The 26,530-nt window shown below is 39.6% G+C and overlaps 1 protein-coding gene across 2 annotated transcripts in view; it reads left to right on the forward strand.

Annotated features, from left to right (window-relative positions):
- The window catches only part of LOC122550431 (protein diaphanous homolog 3-like), a 577,944-nt gene that overhangs the window by 177,674 nt on the left and 373,740 nt on the right, over positions 1-26,530 (forward strand). For both annotated transcript variants that reach the window (XM_043691160.1, XM_043691161.1), the window contains 2 exons: positions 2,934-3,227; positions 14,485-14,599. In XM_043691160.1, coding sequence (XP_043547095.1) covers positions 2,934-3,227; positions 14,485-14,599 — 409 coding nt within the window. The remainder of the gene's footprint in view (positions 1-2,933; positions 3,228-14,484; positions 14,600-26,530) is intronic.

The raw sequence follows: 26,530 nt of genomic DNA on the forward strand, positions 1-26,530 counted from the left end.
AATCTTCTTCCTGACCTCTCCGCCCCCACCCACTCTGCCCTATCACCCTCACCTTGATCTCCTTCCACCTATCGCATTTCCAACGCCCCTCCCCCAAGTCCCTCCTCCCTACCTTTTATCTTAGCCTGCTGGACACACTTTCCTCATTCCTGAAGAAGGGCTCATGCCCGAAACTTCGATTCTCCTGCTCAGGATGCTGCCTGACCTGTTGCGCTTTTCCAGCAACACATTTTCAGCTCTGATCTCCAGCATCTGCAGTCCTCACTTTCTCCGCAACTAGTGAAAAGCCTGTTTTCGATCTAATTGTGAATAAAGAGACAGGGTTATTTAGTAATCTCTGGGGCACAGGTTGTCACAATATAAAAATATTAGATTGAGCTTGAGGGTGACATGCATCATGTGCAACTGGACTGTTAAGATTAAGTAAAGGCAATTACTTTGGTAGGGATTGAATTGGTTATGGCAGATTCCCAAATTTGACTAAAAGATTAGATTAATAAAATAATAAGTAGATAATGGAGAGCATTTAAAAGTATTTCAAAATTATAAACAAATATACATTTTGATGAGAAATAAACACACCATGGGAAAGAAATATTGATCTGTGGCTAACTAAAGAGTTTAAGGATAAGTTTAGGCAAAAAGAATCAATTTATAATGCAAACTGGGTAGTGATCTCAAGAATTAGAATGGTTTTGAAAGCCAACAGAGGATATCCAAGGAATTGTTAGCAACAGAAATGAAATCTGAGAATAAGTTGGCAAAGAAATATAAAATCTAATTGAAATAATTTCTCAAAGTATATATTAAGGAAGAGAAAGCAAACAAGGTCTTCCTTTGAGGCTCAAGTAGGAGAAATTATAGTGGGAAATAAGTGTAGAACAGCGGCATTGAACAAATGTTGAATGTCATTAAGCTAAATTCACCCACTTATTGTCATTGTGGTAGAGAGTTGAATAAAACATATACTAATGTCAAAAAACTATTAAAGATACAGATATGTACTTTAATGGTGTTTTTGAATTGTTAAGCTGTTTTAAAGTATCCCACTGAGGTGTAATTGACAAATATTTCACAAACATATGGAGGTGCAGTATTATGAATTTTTTTTTATCCTTCTGCCGGTCAAATCAAGGCAGGGTAACAGTAAAGTTGCCATGATCCTACCAGACCATAGGGCTGCTCTGTAATTAAAGAGAGATGACTGGATATGGTTAACCTGAAGGTCACCCCATCGCAGGCAAAGGGAGAGCTTGAGAAGGAGTGTCCTGCATGGTAAGCATAGTCAGTGCAGGAATTGAGCTCATGCTGTTGGCATTGCTTTGCATTACAATTTGGTGCGACTATGCCAAGTTTAATGCAGGGTAGCTAGACAACTTTAGTTGATTCATGTTTTGTGTATGTATGTTGTGGTTTCACACTTATGTATTAGTGGTAAACAAATACCATAAACGTTTTATTAGCTGGCACCAATGTTACTAGGAGTGTGCCGTTGATTAAGAGATCTGTATAATCAATATAAAAACAACACTAAATAATAGAAACATAATCCGGGGAGTATACACATCACTGTTATACTTTATTTACAGCATAAATCATTTAAATTATAATGCAACTTTGCCTTAAATAAAAACTACCAGCAGAGAGCCTTCTCTCTCGCACCCTTAACTGACTATACGGACATCACAGACATTGCGATAATACAGTAAACGTTTCGTATTTCAGGTACTTAAGTTATGCCAGTTTATCGAGAGTGCTGGTTCATAAGATGCTGGTTAAAACAAATTTTGCTATTCTGGATAATTAAAGCATCTTAGCCTATTATTAGAGCAGAATACTTGACAAAACACATGACGAGATGTCATTTTGTGATTTCAAATGATTATGATGATGAAAACATCCCTCCTAGAGCTGATGATGATCTGTTTCCAGAGTGACTAATCATTCTGCTTTGCAATATGGACAATTTTGATGAAATTTTAGTTTGTCCATAACCCTCTAACTCAGTCTGGTAATCCTCCCATGTTACATTATACTGTGTAACTTTCTCAGTTTTGTGGTTTAAACGCTTCAGTCTGTTTAAATTCTTTCAGACATCATTTTTAACCTCTTAATTTGTGAAGAAAGAAAAATCTTGACTTTAATGCAAAATTGCTCCTTGCTGGTTGGCAAGCAAAAGCAGAGGAAATCAGGTGGCGTAGTGAACTTGCAATCCACAACCCTAGGCCAGCATTCTGGGGACATGTGTTTGAATTCCACCCTGGCAGATTGTCATAATTGAGTTCAATGAATTCTGGAATAAGCTTGCATGGTAACTATGCAACACTCAACGTGTTGTAAAAAAGCCCTGCCAGTTTCACTCATGTCCCCTCGGAAATGAAATCTGCCGTCCTTACCTGGTTTGGCTTACATGTTATTCCAGACCCATAGGGATGATTCTTAACTGCCCTGTGGGCAATTAGGGATTGGAAATAAATACTGATCTAGCCACCAATGCTCACATCCTATAAACAAATAAAAAATGCTCCACTGATAGTTCAGTGGTTTCCACAGGGGCCGAAATAGCTGCTTAACCAGAAAAATCTCAGGTTTCATGTGGAAGTTTTTCTGCAGTATCTTGGGTTTGCAATGTGACAGGGTCACCTTTGTTATGGAGGAGTAAGTTAAAAGGGCTCTTTGATTCTTGATGGCCTACCAGTGACACCTTTTGGAAATTTTTCTTGACAAACAGCATATCAAACTTTCACACTAACAGCTACTTGGAAATATTTTTTGACGATGACCAGCATCAATGGAACCACAACCAACAAAGAATTCATACCTTCAGAAAGCTGAGGGAGAAAACTAGGGGAAAAGAAATAGGAGTGATATTGGATTGTAATTCTATTTTTTCTGTTCTTGTTTTGAATTTATTTCTAACTTTTTCTTCCAAGTTTTCAGCATTACCACCTAATGTAACGGCCACCTTGATTGGCACACAAAGTGAAGTCACATCCTGTAGTTCTACATCTTCAGTGCCAGGTGGAGTGCCACCACCACCTCTTACATCTGGGCCTTACCCTCCTCCTCCTCCACCACCGCCACCACCACCACCACCACCACCACCACCTGCGACAGGGTTTAAGGGAGGACACTGGTCTCCACCTCCTGCTACACTCCCACATGGATTAAAACCGAAGAAAGAGTTTAAACTAGATCTCAGCATGAAAAGAGTCAACTGGTGTAAGGTATGTGTTTTTGAAAAAGAATTATTTCATGGAACAAAGACAGAAATGGCAGAAAAGCTCAGCAGGTCTGGCAGCATTTTGAAGAGAAATCAGAGTTAGTGTTTCGAGTCCGGTGACCCTTCCTCAGAACCATTCTGTGGAAGGGTCACCGGACCTGAGACGTTAACTCTGATTTCTCTTCATAGATGCTGCTAGATCTGCTGAGCTTGTCCAGCAACTTTTGTCTTTGTTTCTGATTTACAGAATCCGCAGTTCTTTTGGCTTTTAAATGTTTAATGGGCACTGTTCTGTGTGCACTAATAAAACAGTCTTTTTGGGATAGTTTAAATAATATGGCAACTTACGTTCCTTTGAATATAAAATTTGAATAAATTTCTTTATTTTTGTATTTTCTGATCAGTGATGTAGTTAACAAATGTGTATTTCTGAACAGTCATCTTTCTTGCAAATTTCTCACATTGTATGCCAAATCATGTATTTACTATTCTTCATTCTTGGTCCCATCAAACTTGTATTGCACTTTATATTGACTGACTAGAATTTCAAATCGAGTTGCAGTATTTGATTTTTGACTTGGAGGTGCCGATGTTGGACTGAGGAGTGGATTAAGTTAAAAATCACACAACGCCAGGTTATAGCCCAGCAGGTTTATTTGGAAGCACTAGCTTTGAGAGCACCTCTCCTTGATGAGCTGGTTGTGGAGGTTAAGATAATGCTCACAGAAATTTATAGCCAAAAGAGTCCAGTGTCATAGAGATGTGATACAGTAAGCAATGTTAGATTATTTGATTTCTGTATGAAATGATCGTATCCATTCTTATTGACAACTTCAATTTAAAGTTAATAGTTAAACAAATAGTTTTTTGGCTTTAAAAATAGCTTGAGTATCACTAAAAGACACATTTTCTTGAAACTTTTCATCTTGCACTCAGGACATTTTGCGAGATTATCAATTCAAGAGAAAAAAAATTAGTAATGCATGAGCAGAGAATGCTGTTTGGTTGGAAGTTGACTCTGATTGAGATATTGTGATGGAGATTACACCCATTACTGCTGATAGGCAGTTAATTGTCAAGCTTTGTTTATCTTTTAAATCAGGCAGATTGATTCTGATTGATCAAAGCACTGCCCTGAGAAATGGGTCAGCAAATAGTTATTACTTATTTTGTTGAGTTGAAACAGTTACCGTGCATGTAAATATTCTGTCTGTCTCAAAGAACAGGGTCCTGTGTTTTAATATATGTAGCTTTCAATACACACACTGAGTCCAGCTGACAATCTTAAATTGATTGTAAAATTGCATAATCACAAATAATTTTGGACAGTGTTTTGCAAGCACAACTTGATTGGGTATAGACACTCCCTTGCTTGTTGTGAATCACTGATGTGATATATTGTTTCATTTAATATGCCTGTCTCAGGGACATAAGGGCTACGTACATGTCATGGAGCTTCATATGCTACGTTAAAATACAGGGCCCTGTCCTTTGCAAACAGAAAGAACATGCACATGCACTGCGCCAATTTCAGCTCAATAAAATAAATGACAGCAATTCGCTGGTTCATGGCCTGACCACTCAGAGTCATCCTGCCTGATGAAAAATGTTAAACAAAGTCTGACAGTTAACTGTGAGTCAGCATTATTGGATGTATTCTGCATGGCAACACTTCTGCCACTCAGATTCAACTTACCAATCAGCACTGTTGTGTCATACATATAAATGTTGACTTTTCCTCTTGAATTTGTATACTTCTGAAGTATACTGATTAGTTTGAGTTTCAAGTAAGGCTCTTACAAAATGTTTTTTTTCGCAATGTTTGGCAGTTATCTGTTTATTCTCTAAATAAATGAAGAACATTGATTTGATAGAATTTTACAGTATGAAATGAAGCCCTGCAGCCCCTCAGACTCCTGCTGGTCATCAAGCATCATTACTGCTTCAAGTTGTAATTTGTAATATCACACTGCCATTGGTAGTGCTGCATGTTTGCCTCTGGATCCACGTCCCTGTAATACCCAGAACATTGCTGCTCCTTCCAAGTGTGGAAGCACAGGAGGTCACTTTTGTGATTGTCATTTGATTTTGATGCCCTAGTTGGTTTGCATTGCTTGCATAATGGATGGGCGGTGTGGCAGCATTCCCCGTAGTTTTTCCTCCTTTTCAGTTCCTGATTTAGATCTGTTTTTGAGATATTACTTGTACCACGTCTCGTGAAGATCACTGCAAAATATCTGCTCAATTTATCTGCTATCTTTTCATCCTTACTAATTTGTCAGACTCCTTTTTATAGGACCAAAATGAGTTTGTTAACTCATCTCATTTTTAAATATCTGAAAAAGCTTTTACTGTCTGTTTTTATATTTTTGGCTAACTTTTCTCCTCCTTATCAATCTTTTAGTAATTCTATACTTGTTTTTATAACCTTCCATTCTCTGACCTAAATATCTTTGCACAATTTCTTTCTTTCTTTGACTTTTTTAGTTAATCATGGATGGTGGGTTATCCCTTAGAATTTTTCTTATTTGTTGGAATATATCTATTCTGTACTTTCTGGAATTTCCCTTAAACTATGTATAATTCAATCATGTTAAGTTTGCTGCTCCTCTGGAGCGCTTTCACTATGAGGTCAGTAATTAATCCTATCTTGTTGGTCAAAATAAGGTCTAATGTAGCCTGGTCTCTGGTTGGTGCCAAAGCAAGATGGCCTAGGAAATTGTCTTGAAAATATTCAGTGAATTCCACCTCTTGACCATATTTTTCCATCTGACTTTGTCAGTCTATATTTGTGTTAAATTCCTCCATGATGATCACAGTATTCTTTTGACAAGCTCTCATTATTTCTTATTTGATACCCTGTCCTATTTATGTGGTTATTGTTAAGGAGCCTTGAGACAACTCCCACGTGTAACCTCTTCTCTTTATCACTCCTCATCTCTACCCAGACTGCTTCTTTATCTTGTTTTCCTGAATTTAGGCCATCCTCTTGATTGTACCAATATCATCTTTAATCTCCTCCGTCCTTTCCAGCTACCTGTACCTGCTCTTCAATGTTCAGGTCCCAAACTAGGTCACCCTGCAGCCACATCTCAGTAATGATCATGAGATCAAACTTATTTATCTCGGTTTGTTCTACTTGTTCATTTGTTTTGCTTTGAGTACCACATGCATTTCTGCTTTCCTTGTCCAGGCCGAAGCCCTTTGGAAAGAGCTGAAGAATGACAGGTCACCGGGACCTGATGGCTTATAACCAAGGGTTTTAAAGGAAGTTGCTACAGACAGCGTGGAGACATTTAGTTGAATTACTCTAGAATTCACTAGATTCTGGGAGGGATTCAACAGATTGAAAAACCGCAAATAGGACACCCCTGTTCAAGAAGGAAGGGAGAGAGAAAGTAGGAAACTGTAGGCCGATGAGCTGAACATTTGTCCCTGGGAAAATGAAATCACTAAGGTAGAAATAACAGGATATTTTGAAAGGTTCAGCAATAATCAAAAAGAATCAACATTCTTTTTGTGAAAGGGAAATCATGTTTGATAAATTTACTAGCAATCTCTGAGGATGTAACAAGAAGAGTTGATATTATGCAATGGCATATACAGAATGCATTTGGTAAGATAGGACTGTAGAAGATAGGATCTCACAGCATTGAGGTAATGAATTAGCATGGATTAAAGATTGATCAAAGTTTAAAATGTTTCCTTTTACATTGGAAAGATGTAATTAGTGGACTGCCACAAGGATCAATCCTAGGGCCTTAATTATTTCCTCCCCTGCCAATGGGCAGTATTGCATCTGCCAAGTTCCCTTACAGCATGTGTGCTATTTGATTTTCTATTTCTGTGTTTTTTGAGAGATAGCTTCTTGCCACAGGAGTTTGTAGGCTTTTAATGTTGTAGGATTGCTTTCAAACCTGACAAGATCGCTTCCTATGCAAATTAGTAATCTTGACCTCTTAAGCTGTCCCAAAAAATGTAAATATATACCATATATGCATGTCTATCCTGTCTATACCATCAGATCCAAACCTACTATATTCAATTGCCCCCATGACTGTGACCACTCCCTCAATTGCCTAATACTATCAGGACAGTCCCCAATCTGCTTCATCACTAAGGAGTGACCCATAAAACCTACCGCATTATGTGAGACCCACCCTTTTGACTAACCATGACCAATCCCCTGGACAGACTTTGCAGGATAACCCTGATTGCGTATAGGACCATGTAACCAGCAAGGCCATAGCTGAGCATTGTCTTATCCCCAGTTTTGAGTTGGACCAGCTGTCGGACTGACTGGACCAGCCCATGAACTGATGATGGTGTTACTTGCTGACCCACTTAAGTCCAGCCTTGGGCCACAATGCCTGCCTTTCCTTTTCACCCACATGCACTTTATTGACCATGGAATCTGCTTGCATATAAACCACCTGTGATACTTAAGTCTTACAATAAAATGACATATGTCTCCTCCTTTCACATTGACTGTTTACTATACCATGCAGCCACATGCTTCTGTCTTTCCTTCAGTGCTAATGCTTCCCTTTCAGCAGCTGCCTATCTTGCCTTATGCACAAAGTTGCCATCTGCGAAGCTGCGTGACTCTTTCTGCTGCATGGCCTCTGTGAGAGAACAGCTACTTGCTGATAGTGCCTGCTAAGGTTATTCCTGAGAAGCTCCTGCTGCCCTGTTGTCATTGCCCAGATGGGTACACATTGTGCCTTGGTCGCTATGCAGATGCCTTCTGCAGTTGTAGCAGTTCCAATGAAAGGGAGAGAGCATTACAAAAGGATTGGTCATGTTCACAAAAGCTGTGTACTCATTTGGAGGCAGAGGATTAAATTTGCCATGAGCACATTGAATATCTTGCTTGAGAAGGAGAAGTTAATTCTGGTAATTAATAATCCCATGACACTCCACTAATTTTTTTCAACTTGAAAAAGATCCATTAATCCTGACTCTGTCTTCTGTGTTAACCACTTCTCAATCCATGCTAATATATTACCACTCAGACCATGAGCTCCTATCTCATGTAGTAAGTTAATTCTGGGTAATTAGTGAGATATGAATACATATGTTGCAGCTTCTGATGATGAGAAGGTATCTTGCCACCGAAAGATGGAGGGCTAATTGTGAAGGTTTACCTAGGTAGTGAAAATCCTTGCCACCTCAGGGACTGTAAAATCACATCTTTAGTTATTTTGCAAAATTCATGGAGTCACATTCTTTTCACTGTTGCTAACTGCCGAATCATCACCTCTGCGCAAGATTTACATCTGGTCAGAAATTCTGATTTGTATTTTTCAGTACCACATGTCTATGTGAGGCTGCTTGGTGTTTATGTCTATTTTAATTTAATATTTATGGAGGTTCTTTGCTGCCTAAATAAAGCATCAAACAATCGTAATGCAATTCACAATATTTAGTTAAATCCATTTAAAAATGAACCAGTGAATGATTGCATTTCTTTTAGACTTCTGAAGGTCAAAAAATAAAAAAAAAGTCTTATTTTTAAGACAGGTGTTAGGCAAGACTGAAACTTGATTTTATTAATCTCTAAAGCTTATTAACCACTTACACTTTGATAAAGGTAGATAACCACCACACATATATTTTATTTGTGGTTGTTGAAGAAGTAAATTTAAACTTGAAGTGAAAGTTCTTTTCCAACAGTTTCAAAACATTTTTTTTGTTATAAATTGGTATTGAGTGGTTCCCTAACAAGAGCGGATTTCTTCATTAGAAGCATTGATATGTAGTAAACAGTCCTTGAAACAGAAAAACAGTGGCAAGCTTCTTCTCTAGCAACATAAATTGGGAAAGCATTCTCTTATTTTCACTGATGAAAGATCATCAACCTTGAAACGTTAACTGTCCTTTCACAAATACTGCCAGACCTACTGCTTGTTTCTAGCATTTTCTAATCTTATTTCACTTACTCTTGTATAGTAACACAATGTAACGTGGATTAAGTGGAAGACTAAAGAGAATAATTCGACAATTTGGATTTAGGGGCAAACCAAACTGATGAGTTTCTGATCTCTTTTTTTTCAGTGCTGGTTTGGAATTGTAAGCATACTTTTTTAAGGTCTCAGACCACTGCAAAGTGATCATGGAGCTTTAATTTGATCTCCCAAAATTTGATATTTGATATTAAATTCCATCCATGTAGGTGTCTGGTGAAGGTACTGGGATCAGATTGTTACAATCTGGAATGATTGATATTGGAGCTGAAGTATGTAGGTTGGTTTACAGTTGAATATTTTTTATCTGCCTCGGCTGCATTACATATGTGTGAAATAGTTTCTGGTGCTCACACTTGATTTTCTGAAATGAGAAAGTGATCTATTTCCAAGTCAAAATCTTTTTTTTTGTCTAATGCAAGCAAAAAGCACTGTTGTTCTTAAAATGTATGTCTTAAATCTGATCAAGAAGACAGAATGATATAATAGAAGAAAGGGTATTTGTATCCTATCTTAGTGCCACCACCTCTATTCAAAGAGAAATGCACCTGATTTGGTATATATGACAACAGAGTACACTCAGTTTTTATTTGGCTTCCTCATCTCCCTCTGGTTGTTTCAGGCATTTATTTTTTTGTTTTTGGCCTAAAACACTGGCCAGCAGCAACGAAAAGCAGAGCCAAATCTGTAAGTTTATCTGTTTCCTACCTACATAAGAACTGAAGAACTAGGAGCAACAGGAGACAATTCAGCCCCTCAAGCCTGCTTCATTATTTAATATGATCATAGCTGATCTCATCGTGGCCTCAACCCTGCTTTCCTGCCTGCTCTCTATAACCCATTACCAACTAAATTTACTCAGGGCAGCAGGCTCGTGCATTAAATGTTGACCCACAGCATCACCCAAGCATGAACAACTGAAATAAAATGTGCTGTTGATTGAATGCATTTGTGGTCTGGCGTTTTGATTGGGGCTCTCAACATTTGAGATGTGATAGCCATTAATGGCATCCCTATACATGCCATGACTGAAGTTATCTCAACATTTGTTTGTGCAGGCATTGACCTTTACAAGGAGCCTGCAAAGTGGCATTGGTATCCTGTTAAGCAGGATCAGATCAAGCAATAATAACAGGAAATACTGGAAATACTCAGCATGTCAGATAGCTTTTGTGCAGAGGACTGGAAATACTGTTTCACGTTGACTTGAAATATAAACTGATTCTTTCCCTCGATTCTGCCTGACCTGTTGTGTTAATAGCATTTCCTGTTTTTATTTTTGACTTCCTGTAGTATTTTGTTTTGGCATCAAGCATTTAATTCTGTGTTTAACACCAATTTTAAAAACTTATTTATTACTTTTCTGATCGTTCAAGTGTTTCTAACAGATTGATGTGATATTTCTAATGTCTCCAAGGAGAGCTCACTTGCTTTCTGCTTTTCTTACTGACAACTCCTCTGACCAAGTGGGTACCAAAAGTCATGATTTTTATTTAGTTGAGCTCAATCCATAAGATATAAGAGCATAATTAGAACACTGGGCCAATTGGAACTACTCCACAATTTGATCATGGCTCATATATTTCTCTACTCCATTCTCCTGCCTTCTCCCCATAATCCTCGATCCTCTGCCTCATCAAGAACTCCGGTGGTTGATAGGGAGACAAACCCAAACATTTGGGTAGCCTCGGATCCCCATGATTTTTTTCTCAGATTTGTAACATGGAGAAGACCTTCTAGTTTTGCTGCACAGCCTTAAATAGTGGGCGGCACGGTGGCACAGTGGTTAGCACTGTTGCCTCGCAGCGCCAGAGACCCGGGTTCAATTCCCGACTCAGGCGACTGACTGTGTGGAGTTTGCACGTTCTCCCCGTGTCTGCGTGGGTTTCCTCCGGGGGCTCCGGTTTCCTCCCACAGTCCAAAGATGTGCAGGTCAGGTGAATTAGCCATGCTAAATTGCCCGTAGTGTTAGGTAAGGGGTAAATGTAGGGGTATGGGTGGGTTGCGCTTCGGCGGGTCGGTGTGGACTTGTTGGGCCGAAGGGCCTGTTTCCACACTGTAAGTAATCTAATCTAATCTAATCTAATAATCTAATCTAAATAGATAGCAGTTATGAGGATAAGCTGAACTTGGTAGAGAATTATTGTTACGGTCTGCTTCCAGCTGTGGGTTGGATCATACTTGTCAGCCCCTGCTCATCTAAAATAGGAAGGCTTCCTAAAGTAAGAGCTAATCTGCCATCATTTGTTTGCTTCAATCAGTGCTTAAAGCTCACAGTGAACAAGTGGATGGCATCCATCTCACTGGTAAACCAACAGAAGCAAGATGTCAAATCTTACATTGGCAAAATGGAATGTCAGGACTGTATGCATGAGACTAACAGATAACTGGTTGATTGTTGATAATGCAAATAGGTTATGATTGATGTGAAATTTGATAGATTGAATATTCCCATAGTTTCCCTACAAATGAACAGGTCTGCTAGGTATGGATCACTGGAAACAAAACATTACATATTTACGGGAAAAAAAGAAACGTTAGAAAAATTTAGACTTTATTGTGAGTATTACTCTCAATGATGGAACATCCCATACCTCGTCCAGAACATGTTTTTCCATCCACCTCCTAAGTTGAATACCACAGGAGTATCTATATCTTCCAATGTGTGCTTCACTCCAGGGATGCAAGGCCAGTTCTATGATAATCTTGACACTAGATTCAGCAGAATCCCTAAAGCTTTACTTAGTGGAGGATTTCAACACAAGAGTGGATATAGATCGTGAGGCGTAGCCCTTCGCCCTCAGACATCATGACCCAGATAAAGATAAATTAGAACTTGCAGTTTGCCGCTAGCATGACCTTTTTGTAGATACTACCTCCTTTGTGAATAAACAGTGTCACCAGATGTCTTGGAAACATTCAAAATCAGGGCATTGGCAACTGCTGGATCTCAGAGAGCTATAACTCTTAAACAATGTTCTCAACACACACAGCTACCACAATGCTGGCTCTGATATGGATCACCCCCAAGTGTATCAGGGTTAAATTACCCTGGCAATGTTTTGTGAAAAGTAGAAATGCTTTCACCAAATGAACACCAGTCATACTGCCATCCAGGTAAAAATCATATCGTAAAAGATTCTTAGTTGACATGATCTTCTCAGTCTGAGAAGAGATGAGCACATATTACAGATGTGACTAATATATATTGCCTTCATCGATCTCACAAAGATATTCAATTATGTGAGTAGAAGCTGACTGTCTTAAGTTGCTGGAGGAAATTGGCTGCATGTCAAAGCTGTTCAAAGCGAACGCTTTCTATGATCAGATGATGGGTAGGGTAGGTTAATTATGCTGGGCAACATTGGAACCCACTGAGTTCTGCATTGTAGCCGTATTCTAGCATTGCTGCTCTTTGACATATTCTTGTCTTTGCTACAGTCATATCTCTTCAGATCATTTACATATGCTGTTTATTTACATTCCACAATTATTGGAAAGCTGTTCAGCCTTGCTCACTTGAGATCCAAGACAAATGTGCAGCAAATCCTCATCAGAGAGCTGCTTCAATCTTTCAGAATTTGTAGCAAAAGTTTCCAGTGTGATGTAACTGAAATTATACATTGAAAAATACCTTGATTGTTTGTTAAGTCTCTCATCTGTTAGAATCACCATGATAGTTTCACTTCTTTCATATGTAAATCTCAACATCTCAGCATCTTATCTGCACTGACAACAATTGTTACAGTTAACGTGAGAATGTAACTTTTAAAAAAAAGTTTTGTGATTTACATATGAAAGAAGTGAAACTATCATGGGCATCAATTCCTCCACTCCCACAAATGAACATCAACAAAATAGTTGGATGGCTCTGTACTGTTAGAACGAGGAGCTGAAATATCAGGAAAGTTGCTGGCTTTGTTTCAGGGGAAGGAATGTGGGGTTTGGTCACGATCATCAATACTTCAGTGTAGCTGAGAGACATTAAGTGAAAAGGTCATAAGCAATGTTTGCTTGATGCAACTGAACTAGATTAGAGCTCAGAAAAAAGCCTAAGAGCAATTTTAGTTGGTGAAACTAGCTGTCATTGAAGAACTGAGTAAGTACTAGAGTGCAATTTCAGAGTATAGCACAGCATAGCCCAGGAGGAGAGTGGTTAAACAGCTCAGACAGTGTTTAAAAGTCAAGCACATTACAATGGGTCTGTGTTGGCCAGTCCAGGAAATGACATCAGTTTCCTTCCCCTAAAGGATTCCCCTAGAGGGTTATTCTGACAGTGGTAATGGTTTCATGGTCGTCATTAAGCTTAATTCAAACTTTTTATTGATTTCAAATTTCACTGTCTACCATGTTGGGATTCAACCCCAGTTCCCCAGAACATTGCCTAAGTCTCTACAATAATATAGTAGACCATTGCTTCAAGCCACACTTGACTCTGTTCCGATTCTGTGTTGCTCAGTTGGCTTTCCAGCAGTGCAGCTAGCAGCAGTTCTAACATGGAATCAATCTCTGTGTCTCTGTCTGTCTGTCTCTCTCTCTCTCTATTTCTCCCTCCTCCCTCTCTCACACTCTGTCTCTTTCTCCAATATGCAACCTTTGAATTCCTCTTTAGTGACCCCAAACTCGCCTGAATGAAAATCTACTGTAATTGTGATGCAGAATTGAATGTTAGTAACATTTTGAAACAATCAAATGTAGGATACTCTCACAGAATGCTGGAAATGAATTTCATCACAATATTGAGAAAGGTCAGCAGTTAGTACAGTATTGTGATCTAGAGTGTTATTGAAACTTTAATAATCAATCATAAATATCTGAAATGAAAATTATCTCCAATTCATAAAAAGCAGTCATCAGGAAACATTTCTTATGTGCCGTAGAAAAAAAAATGTTGCATTGCACACTTCTCTGCCAGAACGTTAATAGGCTTGACTTTTTGTGATTTAGCCTATTTTTCTAATAAACCTGTTCATCAATGTTATTGTACACCTCTGGAGCAGGTAGGACTTGAACCTCAACTTCCTAACCAGAGGAAGGTACTCTACCACTTCATCACAAGAGGGTTCAACGCTATGTCTGGGCGGGGCAGCCATGATTTGGTATAAGCATCAAGATACTTAAAACGGAGTAGAATTGTGATGCATCATTTATTAAAAATATGTAACTTCCTAATAGCTACCAAAATATTTTTGATTAAATTTCATCCACTTAGCTTTAAGGAATCAAATTATTGAATCAAACATCAAACACAGATTATTTAACCCCAATGTTTTGATTTGTGCTCTGTTCTCACAGATTAGACCACTTGAAATGCCTGAGAACTGCTTCTGGATAAAAGCAAATGAAGAGAAATATGAAAGCCCCGACCTGTTCACTCGGATTAGTTTTAGATTTGGTGCGCAAAAACGAGGTACCATATTCACTTTGAAAATTATCTGTGTATTTGCCAAAAGCAATTTGTTTTGAATAGTTTTCCTGTTGCCTGCTTTTAATTTTGTAGGTAGTTTGCAACTGTTAATTACTTCAGAGTTCTGCATGTTCTGAATGTTTAGAAATTTAACATATTGTCTATAAGACATGCTGGATATTATCTTAGTGGAGCTAGAATATAAGGGAATCTGGCTCAGACAGCACTCAAACACTGGTACAGGGATTGCACCCAATGTTGTACCTTCTTAATTTTAATATTGAGCATCCTCATTCTGAATGCAGATACACAGCAATTAAATCTGGTTTTGTAAACATTCCAGTCTTAGTTTGCATCTCCTGTTATTTTCATACTGACTTGCATTTTGAGATGTGTTCAGAACAACTTTCTTGATTTTTCCGGCCTAATTTGAAAATTAGAATTACTGGATGTGGTTCTAGGGAATAAGGTGGCAAATGATAGAAGGGAAAATTTGGAGAACAGTATTCATCACATCACAAAATTTAGTTTAGCTATTGAAAATGGCAAGGAGCAATCTCAAGTAAAGAGAAACATTATGAGGGTGATGGTCTCATGTCAGAGCATAAGACCATAAGAAAAAGGAGCAGAATTAGGCCATTCGGTCCATCGAGTCTGCTCTGCCATTCAATCATGGTTGAAATGAATCTCAACACTGTTCTTTGATCCCCTTACTAATCAAGCACCTATCTCTCTATGTCTTAAATGTAATCAATGACAGCCTCCATAGACTTAAGCAGCAATGATTTCCACAGATTAACCCACCTTCTAGCTGAAGAAATTCCTCATCTCAGTTCGAAAGGGCCATCCCTTCACTCTGAGGCTGTGCTCTTGGGTCCTACTAATGGAAACATGTTCTCCATGTGCACTCTATCAGGCCTCTCGGTATTTTGTAAGTTTCAATGAGGTTCCCCCATCATCCTTCTAAACTCCATCAAGTACTGATCCAGTGTACTCAACTGCTCCTCATTAAACAAGCCCTTCAACCCCAGATCATCCTTCTAAACCTCCTACAGACCCCTTCCAATGCCAGCAAATCCTTCCTTAAATATGGGGCCCCAGACTACTCTCAATATTCCAAATGTGGTTTGACCAGAGCCTCAGCAGTACATCTCTGCTCTTGTATTCTCGCCCTCTTGAAATGAAGGTGAACATTGCATGTGCGAACCAAACCTGCGTGTTAACCTGAATAGAATCCTGAATTAGGACTCTTTAATCCCTTTGTGCTTCAAATTTCTGAAGCCTTTTCCCATTTGGAAATTAGCCTACATCTCTATTCCTACCAAAGTATATAACTTCACACTTTCTCACATTCTCGTCCATCTGCCACTTTGCTCACTCTCCCACCTTGTCCAAATCCTCCCTGCTTCCTCAACACTACCTATCCCAACGCTTATCTTTGTGTCATTGCAAACTTATCAATGTGAAGAGTTTTGGTCCCAACGTGGACACCAGTGGAACTTCACTTGTCACTGGCTACCATCCTGAAAAAGACCCCTTTATCCGCAGTCTCTGCCTTCTGCTCGTCAACCAATTCTCCATCCATGCCAGTGCCTTGTCCTTGTACCATATTTAGCAGCTTCCTGTGCAGCACTTTGTCAAAGGCCTTCTGGAAATCGATTGGCTCTCTGTCTAAATTGTTTAATATCACCTTAAAGAATTTAGCAGATTTGTCAAGCATGACCACCCCTCGACAAAGCCATGCTGACTGAGTCTCATGTACTCTGAGATGCTCTTCAATCTCATCCTAAAAGTTGGATTTAAAAATCTTAGGCTGTAGTTAGGCTAACCGGGTTGTAGTAGGCTTCTGCCTTCCTCCCTTCTTAAACAGAGGTATTGTATTAGCCATCTTTTTCCAGTCCTCTGCGACCCTCCCTGACTCCAGTGATTCCTGAAATCTCCTCAACTATCTCCTTCAGAATTCTGGGGGGCAGTCCATCTGGTTCAGGTGAATATTCCGCCTTCAGACTGAAATAACACTGCAGAGCATGGCATCCTGTCACCAAGTCACCGTTTATTTACAGGTGGAGAGTCCTTGACACTGATCCAGCTCCCTCAGAGCTAGCTCTGAATGAACAGAACTGTTGATACTTCTGTCCTCATCTGTCAGCCAGGGCTCCTTGACTACCAGATTAACAGCCTAAATCAGGGAACTCATATTTAATGAGGTCCACCTGGCTGACCTCGTTACAATAATTGCACTTCTCCCCCTCTGACTCCAAGGACATAGGCTAGTTTGTTTTTATAGCTCCTTCTGGGGAGAGTCCGATCCTCCAACTCTGCCTCTGGTACGGGTGGTGGGTAACGCACAGTAGCTTGCTTCTTGCGCCTGGAGTGTCTCTTCTCCAAGTGGCAGAGGTGTCGAGACAGTGCCATCTGCCGTGGTCCATCTCAGATTCTGTGGTATCCTCAATGCTTGATGGAGAGGGTGAACCCATGGGTTCCAGAACAGTTGGAAAGGCTGTCGAGGAGCCGGGCACAGTTTCCTACCGTACCATTTGCAAGTTTGCAGCTTTTATGTGGTTCACGTACTTGTTTGGGATTGTTGCACCTGCCCAAACCTTATACGTCTCTTGTCCTGAATTCGCATCTATCATGTCTCTTATTAGTGCTGGGATCTTCCATGGTTCCTACACAGAACATCGTCCCCTGGAGCAAACTGTCTGTCTTGCTTAACGGAGCCTTGTGTCCGGCATTGATGTTCGTGATACCGGTTCACCCTCACCTCCACAAGGTCTGGGAAGAACAGATTTAACCTGCTGTGGAGTCTTCACCCCATTAGCATCTTTGCTGGAGCTATTCCTGTAGTTGCATGAGGGGCGGTCCTCTAATCAAGTAGGAACCGGGACAGTTGGGTATCAAATTAAGCTGTAGGCTATTTCTTTAAGCCTGTCTTCAAAGTTTAGACTGCTCTTTCTACCAAACTATTGGATGATGGATGGTATGAGTTGACCTTATATTGAATACCATATATGTTGACTTTAGAAAATATTCAAATTACCTACTGGTCAATGATAGCCTGTTATCTGTGACCAACATTTCCAGGAGTCTGCATATTGCAAAGACATGAACAGTTTTTCTCTGTTGTCCCCTTATTTAGCGAATGAACTCTATACATGTCCAGCCACTTTGGGTGTCCACAAGATTAAGAAAATTGAACCCCTGAAGGGATCTGCATAGTAACTGTGTAACTGAGTCCATGGTTTACCTGGTCATTCCCATGGAGCTGGTGGCAGTGAATTTTGTCTTTGTTGGTACTCTGGGCTCTGCCCCACCAACATGACTATGTCTGAATCCAATCCTGGCCACCAGAGGTGACTTTTCGCCAACATCGACATTTTGAAAACTCCTGAATGGCCCTGCTGGAGTTCGGCCAATATCTGGTGACAGCCTTTGCTCAGGACAATTACTCATGCTCCATAACAACATACTAACCTCTCCTATGATCTGGTCTCTCCGTGTCCAAAAAAGTTTCAAATCTGGTTGTGACGGCCCTTAGATTTCCCACATCACTACCAACCAGGACAATCCACCACTGAATTCAGCCTGAGTCTTCTTCTCTTTAAGCAGACCTAACAGGGGTTTGTGGTCCGTTAATAGTACCAATTTATGTCTGTAAAGGTATTGGTGGAATTTCGTAACTCCAAATATGAATGCCAAACTTTCCTTCTTTTCTTGGGCATAATTACACTTCGCCAAAGTCCTGGATAAATTCTCTACTGGGCATTCATCTGCATTGTGCCATCTATGAATTAATACTACCCCAATGCTGTATTGGGAGGAATTGCACATCAATACTAGATCTCACTTGGAATCATAGTGTGCCAACACCTTAAAGGATGATAGCTGTTTATTCACTGAAAGCTGTGGCTTGGCTACTTGCCCATTTCCAAGGCTAACTCTTTTTTAAGAGTTGATGCAAAGGTGCCAGGACGGAGGCCAGGTTACAAAACATTTACCATAATAATTCACCGGCCTAAGAAAACACCTAAGCTCTGGTACAGATGTGGGGGCTGGCACATCTTTGATCACAGCAATTCAGGCAGCATCCGAGGACAGGCAAAATCGACGTTTCGGGCAAAAGCCCTTCATCAGGAACCGATGAAGGGCTTTTGCCCAAAACGTCGATTTTGCCTGTCCTCGGATGCTGCCTGAATTGCTGTGCTCTTCCAGCACCACTAATCCAGAATCTGGTTTCCAGCATCTGCAGTCATTGTTTTTACATCTTTGATCACCCTCACTTTATCTTCTAATAGGATTGGTTCTGATTTGGATGCAGCTAAGCAATTGAACTGTTCCAAACAAAATGTGGGTGGACTTTCCAGGGTGTGCACTGTCCTGAATACCAGTTCTGAGTTCTTAATTTAGGTTTAGTGGGGCTCTTTTGCTGTCTCGAGTTCTCATACTGGCAGCAACTCTAATGGCCTGCCTGGATCCTTAAGAAAATGTTAACCATTTGCCTGGGGCTTAACCTTGTTTTGGGATTTTGCTGTGGGCTGACCTGGAGTTCCTCTGGTCAGGGTATGTCCTGAGTGAGACTATGCAATTGTCTTCAGTCAAGTGATGTCCCCCAAGCTCAGTAGACCAGACAAGGGTGTCCACTTCCTTCAGAGTACCCTGTAACTCATATGCTCCACTTGCTGCATTTTCCAATTAAAAAGCCTGTTTTAGTGTCTATTTGAAGTCCAGTTGGGCTTCAGCTCATAGGTGTTTTTGTATAGTTGCATTGTTAGTTCCACTCTCATCGCCATGAAACAATTCCACAGAGGCCAGTATCCCTTCACCAAGTCCCCCTTTATTTACACATGAAAAGTCCTTGACAATGATCCAGCTTCCTCAGAGCCAGCTCTCAGAGTGAACAAGATGACTGAGACTTCTTTTTTTTATATTTTATTAACCAGTACGCTTTGCAAACAAAGTTAACATTAGCAGCTGTATACAAGAAACAGCAATTTACAAGGGAAAGAAACTTCTGTTTTTATCTGTCAGCCATGGCTCCGTTTTGGACCAGATTAATAGCCTCAATTAGGGAACCCATTTTCTGTGAGGTCCACCTTGTTACACTCACTACGCAGTCCTTTCAGCTTCCCCATCACCTTTTCCTTAATAAATGCCACCACACTCCTCTCTGCCCCATGACTCTTTTGATGTTGTGCTGCTTGTTTCTTTTACTGTGAAAACTGATGTAAAGTACATGTTCAGTTCCTCCAACATTTGATTGTTCCCCTTTACTACTTCTCCAGCTCATTTTCCATTGATCCAATGTACACTATTGCCTCTCTCTCACCTTTTTTGTATATAAAAGAAAACCTCTTGTAATCATCTTTTATATTAGGAGCTAATTTACTCCAATATTTCATCTCCCTGCTTATTCCTTTATAGTTATCCTCTGCTGGTTTTTAAAGACTTCCTAATCCTGTGACTTCCCGATATTGTTTACCAAAGGTCTAATTTTTCGTTAGTTTTTATGCTATTTGTGACTTCCACTGTCAGCCATGGTTGCCTCATCTTCCCCTTTTGAACATTTCTTCTTCCTTGGGATAATATTCTGCTGTGCCTCCTGAATTATCTACAGAACTGCTCTTGTGTCTTATGGTCTTACTGTCTTCTGTAGGCATATGAATATTAAGAGGTGGGGTCAGCCTAATGATCAACTAAGATGGAATCATGAACATCCAGGCATGCATGTTGAAGTATGAACTAAGTACTTTGCATCTGTCTTTAGCATCATCTTGTTACTTGCTAAAGTGATTGTGAAAGGATGTAGTTGCTGTACTGAATAGGCTAAAATATATTTGAGGAGGTACAATAAAGTCATACTTTGCATAAAATTGTTAAATCACCAGGTCTTGATAGGATTCATCTGAAGATGCTGAAGGAATTGAGGGTGGAAATTGTGAAAGTACTACAAAAGATTTTCCAATTCTCCTGACATAACTGCATGGAGGCCAGTGTTCCATCACCAAGTCATCTTTTATTTACTAGTGTGCAGTAGACTGGCTGTGGCCAGGCAGCTCGGAGTCAGTCCTCAACTGAAGAAATTCTAGTCTCCTGGTTTCTTGGTCAGCCAAGGCTTTCCTGATTGGCCCAGGTTAACAACCTTAATCAACAACCTCTTAGTCATCGAGGTCAACCTGGTTCTGATCACTACACCTCCTTAGTTACAAGTGTGGTGCCAGAGGAATTGGAAATGTTTTGCTCCAATTCAAAAATAGTTGCAAAGATAAATCCAGAACTTTAGGCCTGTCAATTTAGCCTTGGTTTTTACAAATTTTAACTTTTATAAACCTTAATGTTCACTTGCAGATGTATTTTAATTAAGGAAAAATAGCATTATTCATTAAAGGTAACTTGTTTAGCTAACTCAATTGAGATTTTCTGATGATGTATCAGAAGGGGTTAGTGCATTTATAAACATGAACAGACCAGATAAAATATGCTAATTACTGGAATCTATTACAAAGACATCAGGAACCATTGTGCTAGGACACTGTGTAGTTATTGGTGTCTAAAACGCGCAACTATTCCTGATGCATTTCTGGTTGGCTCAAAGTGTTACAGTGAAGGTATGGACCATTTTTGATGCTTAGCTATCCAGTAATTCATACACTTCTTCGTATCACTCCCACCCTAAGTCAACAACTTCCAAAAAATGCATTATGTGAACAAGAGTTTAAAGACGCCACTGGTTACGCCTTCAGGATATGTTTCCCTTATTGAGGCAAAAATAGATGTGGCCATAAAATTATGGACTTAATTCTAAAGGAATGTCGGAACAGAGAATCCTGGGTGTACTTGTGTAGAAGTCTTTGAGGGTGACGGGGCAATTTGAGAGAGCATTTCAACCACATGAGATCCTGGGACAACAGCATGAAAGTTATAATGATCTTTTACAAAACAGTTTCTGGTCTCAAGTAGAGTGTTGTGTATAATTCTGAGCTTCAGGAAGAACAGAAAGACTTTCAACAAGATTTGCAGTGGTGGGGAACTTCAATTTTTTGGATATTTTGGAGAATATGTATTGTTCCTCTTAGAGAATAATAGGTTGAGAGGAGATTGGATACAGGTGTTCAAAATCTTGAGTTGTCTCTATGTAGATAAACTGTTCTCATTAGTGGAAGGGTTGAGAAGCTGCAGACATAGTTTTAAAGTGTTTGGAAAAATAATCAAAGGTGGTAAAAAGATGTGGAATGCGCTGCGTGAGCATGTGTGACATTAGGGGGTTTAGACAAGACTTTCAAAAGGGAATTTGGTAGGTACCTTGAGAAAACATTGCAGGACTTCAGAGGAGGTTAGGGAAATGAGATTATTTATGCTGCTCTTCCAGAGGGTTGGCATTGGTGTGATAGGCTGAATGGCCTCCTGTTGTCCAGCAGCCATTTTATGATTCTGTGTGGATTTGAATTATTACTTTCAAGTTGTTACGCATATTAAAAAAAATTATTTCACTTTAGATTCTGTTCTAATAATTTGCAAATGTCAGAGGAGATTTTGAACGTTAATGCCTGTAGGGATGTTTATTAATATTTCCCATAGCGTTGATGGGTTGCTTGCAGGCATGGGATTTTAGGCGTTCTTCGGTCTGTCACATTTCATAGGTCAATGTCAATTAAAGTATTAGAAAAAACATCAAATTCCATTGCATAAATGAGTATATTTTTGTTCATGTTTTCACTCAAGTATCAATTAACTGAAAGAATTTTAAGATTTTTGTAATGCCAAATTAAATGGAGGTGCAAAACATATCCTATTGACTTAGCAGCGTACTTGAAATTTTTTCAAGGCTTGTGCAGTAACTTCTCACCAAAGCATTATCTAACATCAGAAGTAGTAACATGTATGTGTTCTGTATAATAATGTATGAAATATCACTGGATTCATTTTGGTCTGTTGGTGTAAAACCTGTCGGAATTTTGCATTCATTGTATGAAGGAAGAGGCAGGGACTTGTTCAACTTTCCAAGTTGCCCGTATTTTCCATGAGGAAAGCAAACATTTCTTTCAAAGATAGCTGACTAATTAGAAACAAAATGTTTGACACTAACACTGATTTGTAAAGATCTATATCTGTTTAGTTTGAAGGATTTTGTAGTCAGATGCTATTAGTTTATAAAGTGTGAGAAACCCCAACAATGGGTTGTCTTGCTATGACCAAAATCTAATTTGCTGAGAAATTGTCACTTGGAGCTTCATTGATTACATAGTTTTGATCGTGGAAGCTTTGAAAGGAATCAAATGGTAGAAAGGCACACTTCAACAGAAATGTAACAGGGTATACAAATGTTGTGTGAGAACTAGAAGATAAACAGCTTAGCAGAACTTGAGTCCTAGTTGGATGTAGAACCAAGGCAAAACAGTTAAGTACCAAGCCTACCATGTTTTTCTTGCTTTAGTCCAGCTTGGAGTGAAAATGTTTATGTCTGAAAGGAGTTTAAGCATGGGAAGTTAAGAGAAATTGAGAATTTCACCTGCTTTGGTGGTGGGGGTGAATAATCAAGTGACATAATTTCCAATTGGTATTTCTAATTGTTATATATACCTTGTAATAGCAAGGCAAAGGAGGTTTATTTCTGTTTCTGTAGACTTTGTTTTGAAAAATAAGCTTGAAAAGGGATGTCCTGGGCAGGAAAAGAGACATCAGACCAGAGGAGATTTGGGGAATGAGCAATGTCTATGTGTTACATTGACTGGCATGACCAAGTGAAGACATGAAGATTTAGCAGAAGGAGCATTTTGGCAACCGAGATCATAATTCATTAAGTTTTCAGACAGTTATGAAAATGATAAGTTGGGGAAAGGCAAATTACAACAGTATGAATCAGGAACTGAAAACTTTGAACTGATATGGGAGTTTTTAGAAAGTCAGTTGACCAGAGTTTAGGACCATCACATTCCTGTGAGGATGGAAGATGCCGTGGCAGGATTCGAACCCAGAGCCCGTGAACACCAGCTGAGTTTCTGAATTAATAGTCTAGCAATAATATTACTAGGCATACATGTGACAAGGGGAGACAATGGCCTACTGGTTTATCACTGGACTGTTAATCCAGAGACCCAGATAATGTTCTGGTGACTCTGGTTCAAATCTTGCTGTGTCAGATGGTGGAATTTGAATTCAATAAATGCTGGAATTAAGAGTTTAATGATAACATGAAGCTTTTGTTGATTGTCAGGAAAAATCCATCTGGTTCACTAATGTCTTTTAGGGAAGGAAACTGTCATCCTTACCTGTTCTGGCCGACAAATGAGTCCAGGCCTACAGCAATCTGGGTGACTCTTAACTGTCTTCTGAGCAATTAGGGATAGGCAATAAATGCTGGGCTAGGCATCGATGCCCTCATCCCGCGAAAGAATAAAAAAAAGCCATCATTTCCCCAGTTTTGCTGATGATGCTGTTGTCACCTCGGTATGCACAAGCAGATGAGGTCACCTTTACTGTCCATCTTGGCATTGGCATTACACACTATGTTCTAATCTAGAGTCATTCAGGTTACAGCATGTGTGATTATTTCTGAGTTGTATTTCAGGAAGTCTGTCTAGGTATCTGAATTGTTGTTTCATGTCTTTGGTGGCCAATCTGATCAAAGGTTGCTGTGGAACAATAGTGCTGATGTGCTGCTGCTGCTGCTGCAAGGGTTCAAAAAAATGCTGTGTATGCTCATTGTTCAAGACATAGTTCATGACTTGGGAAGCCAATCTGTACCTTGCTGTACAGAGCAAATGTTGGATGGATGATTGACTGACTTTAGTGGAAATACATTGTATCAGTTGTCATGAAAGCATCGGCTAAAGGATATGTTAATGGTCGTTATATAGCAGGGTAATTACGTTACGTGAAGGGTTGTGCGCTGTCAATGATATCTTGGACTTCAGAACTTCTTTGCTTTCCTACCTTTTTAAATTTGCTTCTGAAAACTTACCTCTTTAAATATGCTTTTGGCTGTCGGCCTAATGTTTATTTATGTGGCTTGCTGCCAAATTTTGTTTCATAATGCTACTGTGAAGTCACTTGGATTGTTTTATTACTTCAAAGGTAATGCTCCTGTGGACATGCCTCGGGATGTTTAACTAGTTCAGATGTGTGCTACAAATGCAAGCTGTTGTGGTCACAGGTGTTGAATGACCATTATCTGGGAACTAGAGGGAAAAAACAAGCTTTGTTCAAAGATTTCAACAAAATGCACATCAATTACATGTTTTTATTTAAAACATAAATTATTTAAGGAATGAAAGTGGTACAATCATAGCATGTCACAGCATGGAAGCAGCCCTTTTGTATATTTTCTTAGTCATAGGATTATGGTCATACAGTATAGAAATAGGCCCTTTGGCCCACCATGACTATGCTGACAAACAAACACCAAACTACTCTAGTCTCATTTACCTGCACTTGGGCCATTGCCTACTGTGCCCCAGCATCTTAAGTGCTCATCCAGATGCTTCTTAAATGTTGTGAGAGTACCTGCGTCCACCATCTTCTCAGGCTGCACCTTCCATATTTCCACCACCCTCTGGGTGAAAAGATATTTCTCAGATTTGCTCTAAACCATTTGCGCCACACCTTGAACTTATGCCTTCTGGTCTTAGACATGTCGGCTATGGAGAAGAGACTCATGATCTGTCTTATCTATTCGTCTCATAATTGTGCATACTTCAATCATGTTCCCCTCAGACTCATCTAAGGGAAACAGTACCAGCCTATCCAGTCTCTCTTCATTACTGAGTCTTTTCATCATAGGCAACCTGTTCTGAAGAAGGGTCACTGGACCAAGAATATGCTGAGCTTTTCTAGCAATTTCTATTTTTGAAACGTCCTGGTAAATCCACTCTGTAGTCTCTCCAGTGCAATCATGTCCTTCCAATAGTGTGGTGACCAGTATTTCATCTGTGGCCTAATCAATAGTTTACATAGGTGTAACAATTTTAAAGTTGCTCCTTTCTTCCATGTCTTGGCTAATGAAGACAAGTATCGAATGCCTTCTTCACCACCCTATCTACCTGTGCTGACACCTCTAAGGATCTATGAACTTGTACTCCAAGGTCCCTTTATTCCTCAGTAATCCCTAGGGACCAACTATTCATTTTGAGTGTCCTTCCCTGATAAAACCTCCCAAAATGCATCACTTCACTCTTACTGGAATTAAATTTCACCTGTCATTACTCTGCCCAATTCACCAGCTTATCAATATCAGACTGGAACCTGAGATTATTCCTTCTCACTATCAAAAACAGCATCACTTTCGTGTTAATGTCAAACTTATTAATGTAACATTCCACATTCGCTCCAAGTTCTTAATGTACATAAAAACAGCAAGGGACCCAGCACCAGTATCTATAGTGGTGGTCACAGGCTTCCACTTTACGAAAATTTGTAATCCAGTTTTGGATCCGGTTTGCCAACTTGCCTTGGATTCCATGGGGTCTTACCTTTTAGAGGAGAAAGTGAGGTCTGCAGATGCTGGAGATCAGAGCTGAAAATGTGTTGCTGGAAAAGCGCAGCAGGTCTGGCAGCATCCAGGGAACAGGAGAATCGACGTTTCGGGCATAAGCCCTTCTTCATGAAGGGCTTCAGGAAGGATTCCTGAAGAAGAGCTTATGCCCGAAACGTCGATTCTCCTGTTCCCTGGATGCTGCCAGACCTGCTGCGCTTTTCCGGCAACACATTTTCAGCTCTTACCTTTTAGACCAAACTTCCATATGGAACCTTGTCAAATAGCTTAATGAAATCAACGTAATCCACATCAACTGCACTACCCTTATGAATAATATTTAGTAACCCTAGTCTGTGCTGATCGATCCTTGCTTTTCCAAGTATTGATTAATTCTGTTGTTCAGAATTTTTTTTCAGTAATTTCCCTACCAGTCATATCAGACTAGCTGGTCTATAATTACCTGG

The sequence above is a fragment of the Chiloscyllium plagiosum genome, chromosome 6 (assembly GCF_004010195.1).
Source record: "Chiloscyllium plagiosum isolate BGI_BamShark_2017 chromosome 6, ASM401019v2, whole genome shotgun sequence".
NCBI lineage: Eukaryota > Metazoa > Chordata > Chondrichthyes > Orectolobiformes > Hemiscylliidae > Chiloscyllium > Chiloscyllium plagiosum.